General features: G+C 44.1%; 1 protein-coding gene across 1 annotated transcript in view; it reads right to left on the bottom strand.

Moving 5' to 3' along the window:
- The window catches only part of SMG6 (SMG6 nonsense mediated mRNA decay factor), a 207411-nt gene extending 199113 nt beyond the window's left edge, over nucleotides 1-8298 (bottom strand). Inside the window, exons 1-4 of the mRNA XM_054573325.1 lie at nucleotides 8105-8298; nucleotides 4151-5891; nucleotides 3409-3601; nucleotides 2825-2935 (exon numbers count right to left, since the gene is read on the bottom strand). Coding sequence (XP_054429300.1) covers nucleotides 2825-2935; nucleotides 3409-3601; nucleotides 4151-5891; nucleotides 8105-8192 — 2133 coding nt within the window. The 5' untranslated portion in view covers nucleotides 8193-8298. The remainder of the gene's footprint in view (nucleotides 1-2824; nucleotides 2936-3408; nucleotides 3602-4150; nucleotides 5892-8104) is intronic.
- Nucleotides 8299-8407: the final 109 nt, after the last annotated feature.

Here is an 8407-nt window from a genome sequence, read left to right on the forward strand (position 1 = left end):
AGAGCCAGGAGGCCTGACTCTCCATATAATTGTGTGATCTCAGTTAGGTCTCTGGGACTCAGTTTCTTGATTTGAATGTAAAAATACCTATTCTGCAGGGTACCTGGAGAGAATAAATATAAAATACTTCACAAATTTTAAAGTGATATACAAATATTAAGACAATTGTTTACTCCATTATCTTCCTGCCACCATTATAGTCTTTCTCCAAACTGTTAATATCACCACATTGTGTTACTGCATTAAAACCTCTTTGCAAAATAATTCCCTAAAACAGTACCCTTTACCAAATACCTACAACATGACAGGACTGTATAGTAATATATACATTCTCACTGATGGGCTTGGCATCTGTCACTCAGTGAGAAAACAACAGCATAAACCTTCAGCAACCCCAAGACATGTTCCCAACCTAAAAGCCACCCTGAGGAACATCACTTCATAACACATAATTCTGTTCCGCTCCACACATAAGAAATTACCATGTACCTGAAAAAAGAACAAAATTTCAAGGAGAAGCTCATTTACTAGCTAAATAACTAGCTCCTGCACACCAGCCTCCTAACACAAAACTCAAACAAGTGCAAATATATATCACTACATCACCCATCTTCAGAGTCCTGGCTATTCCACACATTCTATGAATGAACACAAAGAACGCTTGGTATTTAACTGATAAAGCACCAAGAAAACCAGCTATGTTTCCATACTATAGCCACTTTGCCATCTCAACAACAGGAAGAAAAAACATTCTGCCAAAGGCTCTCCACTATCCTCACAATGAAGTCCTAGATGACCTAACCTCTACTCCTCTCTTCAGCACCATCAATCCCCCTCACACGCTGTGCCTCAGCCAGACTAGGCTTTTCTCCATCCCCCTAACACACCATGCTCTTTGCCACTTCAGGTTCTCACATATACTGTTCCCTCTCCCCAGAATGCTGTCATTCTTGCATCTTCACCACTGGCTATGTCTCAAGCATTCAGCCTCAGCTTAACTGTGACTTCCTTAGTCCTCTGTGATCCTCTAAGCCCTTTTACAGTATATACTCCCACAACATCCTTTGCAGAAGTAACAATCTGCAATTACTAATCCAACATCTGCACTCACTCCTAATCAAATTTTAAACTCCGAGAACTGTGAGCATGGCTTTTTTGTTTTACAATGAATTAACTGTGTGTACCTAGAATAGCACCTGGCATGTAGCAGGGAGTCAGTAAGTACTTGCTGATTAGTAATAGAGTTTATGCATAACAATTCATAAGAAGGAACAGAAAATTAAGAGGAAGACTCTGCTCCATAAATCCACCCCTTTCTCTAATTAATCTTTAACCCCTTCCTCTCCCCGGCCCTTTCTTCTCAACATATATTTATGCTTAAGTCTCTCCCAGCTTAAAAAAAAAAAAAAAAAAAAATCTCTTGACAGTATGTTCTCTTTTAACTACTATCCCCCCTCCCTGTTTTCATAGCCAAGATTCTTAGAAGAATGGTCTTAGGAGAATGGGGTGGCTCAGTGGGTTAAGTGCTGGCCTGCAAATCAAGGGGTTGCAGGTTTGATCCCCGGCCAGGGTACATGCCTGGGTTGCAGGCCATATCTCCGGTTGGAGGTACAAAAAAGATAACCACACACTGCTTTTCTTTCCTCTCTCTCTCTCCCTCCCTTCCCCCCTTTCTAAAAATAAATAAATAAAATTTTAAAAAAATTATCTATGTTACTCTTTCATTATATGTACTGCCCCACTTCTCGTTCACTACAATCTGGTTTCCATCCTCTCCAATTAAAATAACCCATGATAAGGCCATCCAATCCAATGAACACTTTTTAGTAATCTTAGCATTTGATGATTCTACAGCACTTGACAAATTTACCCATCACCACCTTGAAATCTGATAACCTCACTTTCTGCCCAGCCTTTCCCCTTACCCAACTTCTGCTTCAACTATCACCTGTACATTGATGACCCCTCAATCTATATCACCAGCTCAGCTCTTTCTCCTGAGCTCCAGACTGACCAGAATAGTCATCTGTTCATTTTCAAGCTCCTCCACCTAAGCATATCCAAAACTGAACTAACCTCTTCCCTCCCAGCCACTCTCCTAGGCCACAAACTGGGAGATGATCTAGACTCTTCATGCTTCCAATCTCACCATTCACACCAAGTCAGCCAGCAGTTCAATTGTATTTCCCTTATATCTTTCCAATCTGTCTCCTGTTTTCTACCTCCCATACCTCTACCTTCATTCAGGCCCATACCCGAACTCTCCTACCTCCACTCTTGCCCAAACTCATCCATTTCCCAGAGTGATTCGTTTTAAGAACAAATCTATAATATCCATTTGTTGGAAATCAATGGTTCCTCAGTGCTTTCAGAATACAGCCCAAACTCTTCAGTGAGAGTTTATGATCTACCCCTTCCTACTTCATTAGCTTTCTCTCTTATACAGCCCAACTCCACATTACGGACACCAGCATATTGAACCTGCACTTTTCCCACAAGGCCTGAGTCTCTCTCACTGTGCCCTGTATTGAAACTGCCCCTTCTGCTCCTATTCATTATTTCAGAACTCAACCTGACAGTCTCTGAGAAGCTTCCCTTGACCCCATCCAACTAAATCAGATCCACTTCCCTAACACTCTACATATACCATTATCACAGTAATTATGACACTACATTGTAATTACTGATTTAATTGCTCTGTTATCCTAATGGACTATGTGTTTCATTTTTGTATCTGTAACACCCAATACAGTGCCCAGCACATAACTAAAACTAGATAAATGCTTACTAAATGAATAAATTTAAGATAAAGAAACTCGCTTACTGTCTTGTGTAATGGCTTGCTGCGAATGGCAAGACCATCCATGTAGTCCTCCAGTTTGAACTTGTAAGTAACCTGCAGCTTTTGAAGCAAACTATCAAAGAAATCACTACCCTATAAAGAGAAAAAATAAGATTAAAAAATAAAAAGCTGAGTCAGCCAGTTCTAACCCAATCTACCCATCTGAAACTGGGGCAAGTGACAGTTCTGATAAAGCTCAGCCATCTGATGTAAAGGGAGGCATATACAGTGTTTAGTGGCCACCAACTAAGCAAAAGACAAATCCACAGCATAAGCCACTCCATGGTTTTAACGATATGAACATTGGCACACATACTCTTCTGCCCACCCTCCAAACCCCCATACCCCCAGTTAAGACATTCAGAAAGCTTCCAAGCTCAAAACTAACTCCAGTTGTAATTTATGGTCTCAAGGAAGCAATAGGAGTAAGGTAGGCTTAAACCTAAGAAAAGAGCAAACAGTTTTTTCAATGTTGTTATAAAATATAGTATTTCAGGTGGTAAAAATCCATCACAACTACAGCATGCTGAAGCCTTTTTCCTGAGGACAAAAAGATAATAGTTTACCTCATCCAAGAGTTCCAAAAGTCTGTTCCGAATCTGTTCGGGGTTATCAATATTCGGATCCTTGAGAAGCTGCCTGAACTTCTCAATCACCTGATAGAAAGCATTCTTCCACAGGATCTGATCCACATTCTGATTATCAGAGAACTCAATATCTAATAGAATACAGCGCTCATATAGCTGCAGCAGTTCAGCTCTGGAATAAAATACATGCAACTTCTAGCTCCAAATACACCACAGAAGAGGCTAGACCCAAGATTTGAGCTTCCTGCAAATTAAACATCTTCCTTGGTAGGAAATCCAAAATGCCACCAGGTATAGTAATCATTCTAGCTTCTTTTCTGCACAATAGAATGCCATTTTAAAAAGTTATGTCTAGTAAAGGTTTTTCCCCATATGCCTCCACCTAAATTTAACAGCTGACATAAGATCTTCACAAGTTATATGTTGTTCATTTCTTGGCATTCTGAAAAGTCTTTCCTTTTCCATTTCCACATTCCATGTTCTCTTAAGGTTAATTTTTTTCCTTAAAAAAAAAAAAGTGGGAAGGATAGTAATTTCTAACACTAAAAAAAAAATTTTCAGGGTTTTTTTTTCAACTGCCCCTCCCTTACAAAGATCAATGTGAGAAAGAGATAACACCCAGTGGCTTACCTAAAAGGTTCCTAACTTCCTCAGCCATAGGAGCCTATACACCTCCCAGCTTATCCCCATTTCCCTTCAGCCAAGATGGAACACACCATACCTAAGCTGAGCCATCTTTTCCAGGCCCTCAGGACTGATGCGGTCCCTGGACAGCAGATTGCTGAGCTGCAGTTCCTGGTTATCAGCCACCCGAAGAAGCCTATGTAGTTCCTGTTGCTGTATGTTCCTCACGTGCTGCTCCATCTCCTCAGGACTCATGGTGCTGGCAGGGAGAGGACTACAAACATACTGTCCTGATTGAGTTGGGTAGCCTGGGTAGTAAGGCCCTGGGTACACACCATTTGTAGGACCCACTGGGTATTGCAGGGGGCTATAGCCTGTATAAGGATACTGGGAAGCAGGGCCTGGTGTCCGGGGGTAGTAATAGGGGTTGTCAGAGTTTTGAAACTTATAGTAAGATGCCTGGGCCTGGCGTGAGTCACCCCAAGATGTAGGGCTGACTTCATCATCAGTGTCCAAGAAATGTAGCTGGGGCGTCTGGCTCTTTAGAGCAGGTTTCTGATCAGGATTGTTTGGGTCCCACAATCGTCGAGTGGTGCCTCCTCGACCCCAACTCCGAGATCCCTTACTACCAGATCCAAATAAAAGCCGAGGTCCCAAAGGTGTAGATTCTGGAGAACCAGGTGAATTGACAGATAGGGTGGTATGGGCAGGAAGAATCAGAATGCCACGGCCACGACCCCGAAGTTCTTGTTTCAGGTTTTTGGATTCCTGCTTCTCAGAGCCTTTGCTCCCACTGCTCAAGCTTTTGTCAGGCTTTATCTTATCCACATCCTCCCTGACTGACCTCACCACGGGGGAATCTTTGTTCATGGTTTCTGCATCGAAAGTGACACGAAGAGTACCTCGATTTTCTTTACCGTTGCTTTTCTGCTCGCCATCCCCACGGCCAGACCAGCTTCTTTCTAAATGTTTCTTCCTTTCTGAGCTCCTCCTGGGCCCATCAGACTCATCAATTCTTTCCTCATCTAAAGAGTCAGTTGAGGACATAGACACTTGCTTCTTCAGTCGTGGCCTCAACTTGGTCCTGTCCTGGCGGCGACGGCGACATCCATTATCAGTCAGGCCGGCCCCCTCAGTACTGTTGTTGCTACCAGCTGAGCTGGTACTGCAAGTGCGGTAGCGGTTTCTTCGTTTGTCTGAGCGGGAATACCGTTTTGCAGAACCCAGTTTCGCCTGTGCCGGGTCTTCAGTCACTTTTTTCATCCCCTCCCCTTTTTCGGTCCTCTTTCCTTTTTCTCCCTTTGCAGCCCTCACTCTGTCACAATTTAGGCTCTTGTGTGCCTCATTTTTGTCTGGTTTATTCACAACCTCCTCTTTTATATGTCCCCTACATTCATCTTCCTCTACTTTTAGCTGTTCCACCTGGTTGAGGATTTCTTCCTCATCCACCCGGCTGGTAGATTCTTTGGAAACAGTCTGCAAACGCCTTCCGGGCTGATAGATCTGCATGTCAGGTTTCTTTGTTCTCTTGATAATTCTTAGACTTCGATCCTCTTGCCCAACAGTCCTAGGAATGGACTCCTGTGCTTGAATATCTTCTGGGTCCACAGGACCATTTTGCTGTTGGTTGTCCAATTTCTTGCAGACATCTTTAATGAGCTGTGTACCATTTCCAATGGCAGAAGAATCTCTGTCATTAATTATTTCATCCTTAAATTCATCACTCCCAGGGGGTTCCTTGATTTTAGATTTGTTCCTTAGTCGTGAAAGACCAGGTTTATAAATTTCCAGATCTGGGCGCCTATTATCCTTGCGTTGCCTGGGCTCCTTCATGTTTTCTGTGATTTTGGAGAAAGTGATGGGGAGGAAAAGGCAGAAGAAAAGAGTAAAGGAAGAGGGAAAGGGCGAAAATGTCATTCTGGTAAATTAACAGAAAAGTCAAGCAAGAATTACACATCAAAATGCTATTACTGATGGACAAGGAAGGAAATTTCTGCAGAAACAGAAAGTCTACTAAGTTGACAATATTTGTTCAGCAACTGGCAAGGCTAAGAACTTGTGTTGGAGTTACCTACACCCCAGATAAGGAAACATGAAAAAAAGATACTGCGTTACCAAGTCATATTCAGATCCCCAAGACACTAACCTACCCCATTGCTGTCAGAATAAAAGATTTCCAAACATTTCAGCATTAGACTGTTCTCTACCATAGAGCCCTAAGATCAACCTTAGTCTTTTCTCCTTCTGCCTCTAATGTTTTTCCAGAGTGGCTAAGTCCTTTTAACATACTAATAGTCCAGAACAATCTTCTTTAGTATACCAATTATCCAATCATATACCTCCTATAGAAGCAAACTGTAAGTAGTTCTTTTCACATTCTTCAACTCCACTCATGCTCACCAACTCTCTAGCAGCAGTCAACAGTTATTCCAAGGAAATACTGCTCAGACTATCATCACTGGAATACTGAGACTAACTGCTACTATGATGATGGAATATGAGAAGGAAAAAGTTGCACAAGAGGGCTTTCCCTGGAAGATGATGAAAGTATTGTGACATGCTCTCAAAATACAAAAGACTGGGGGAACTTAAGAGTAAGAGCACATAGCCCTGGCTGGGTAGCTCAGTTGGTTAGAATGTCATCCCAATATGCCAAGGCTGCAGGTTTGATCCCCGGTCAGGACATATACAAGAATTAACCAATGAATGCATAAATAAGTGTAACAATAAATCAGTGTTTCTCTCTCTCTTATCTAAAATCAATATATAATTTTTTTTAATAACAATAAGAGCACAGGACTTTAGAAACCACTCTTCAGGCTCCATCAACTTACTTAATAACAGATAACAAAGCTTCTACTTTTTGTTTCTGTTACTTTTATCTACCAAGGGGAGAGACAACTACAAAGAGCCACAAATATTTCAGTGGGAAAGTCACAGGAATTAGTGAGATTATAGAGCACACAAAATGGAATCCTGTATAAAATCCTAGTATTGTCCTATAAACACCAATGTAAACAAACCCATAATAGGTATCATATGTTGCAGCATTTACACCTATGAGCGAAACAAACCAGAAGGGAAAAAAAAAACTCATGTTTAAGATACTGCTCCAGTATTTTCAGAAGTTTAAAAGACTGTTTCGTCGAGTATGAATAAATGAGTTTAACTCCAGAATAGCTCACTCTCGGCCGTCTTTGTAATTTAGATGAAGTGGAGGCAGGGAGAAGAGTTACTACTACTGTTTTCCACAGCAGATGGAGAAAACAACCTGAGTAATTCAATTCAGTTGACCAACGAAAACCATTTTACAGACTTTGGCCACAGGTCTGCAGAAACATAGCTACCATTCTACACAACTCCACTGCCTAACAAAAGAGGGGAGACACTGGAATCCTCGTAGGAGCTTTCCCGGTGTGGCTGGAGAGTTCAACTTGCAAATTGAGCATTCTCTCTGATAAAAACAGGTCCCACACATGCCAAAACCAAAAAAGAGTACAGTCAACTCTCTGAGGTTCTGGATCCCTCAGTGGCGCAGTCTTCAAGAAGCCTGCCTTGAGGTAAAAAAGTTCAGCAAGGAAGTCCCAAACTATTAAACCTTCCTCCACAATTTCCCCCAGTTCCTTCTCTCAAACGCTAAACGGACGACGGGGCAGGCCTGCGGACGATTCCTCTGCGAACGATACGCCCCGGGGCCTCCACCAGACTCCAAGCCCACTCCTTTTCTTGTCTGTCTCCTGACGGCTGGGAATCCACTGACTGGTCTGAGAAGACTGGGGCAATGGGGGAACAGTCACCTTCGCTGTAAGAAAGGGGGCGGAGGCAGGCACTCGGGCTGGACTCGTCCGAAGCGGGCCAGAACTGGCGGAGCGGGACCCCACACAGACCCTGGGGCTGGTAGGGCGAGGAGGACAGCACTTGGCCCGCCGCCCCCACAGTTGGGGGAAGGGGCGGGGGCTCCGGAGCGCCGCAGACGAAGCGGGAGGAGGCAGAGGAGGAGAGGGAGGCGGGGCGGGCAGGCCCGGCCCAGGAGTTGGGCGGTGCGACTCACCTCTGCTCCCGGCCTGCGGAGCCAGAGTGGCCAGGATCCCTCGCAGCTCAGACGCGGAGATTCGGACACGCTCCAACCCTTCCGCCATCTTCGCCGCTGCTGCAACAGCTGCAGCTACTCCACCACCGCCGCGCGCAGCCAGGAAACCACTACGGACGGGCGGCGCGCGCTCTCACCCACCTCCCACCTTTTTCCCCGCCCCCTCCCGTCCTCCTCCCGAAACGACGGTGGCCGCAATGGGAGGAAAAGCATTCAGGCGCTTCAGCGGGGAAGACACCGAACGTGAGCCTGGGCGTGGGAGGC

The sequence above is a fragment of the Pteronotus mesoamericanus genome, unplaced genomic scaffold, assembly GCF_021234165.1.
Source record: "Pteronotus mesoamericanus isolate MK-2021 breed Mesoamerican mustached bat unplaced genomic scaffold, CSHL_Meso_final contig_246, whole genome shotgun sequence".
In the NCBI taxonomy this organism is placed as follows: domain Eukaryota; kingdom Metazoa; phylum Chordata; class Mammalia; order Chiroptera; family Mormoopidae; genus Pteronotus; species Pteronotus mesoamericanus.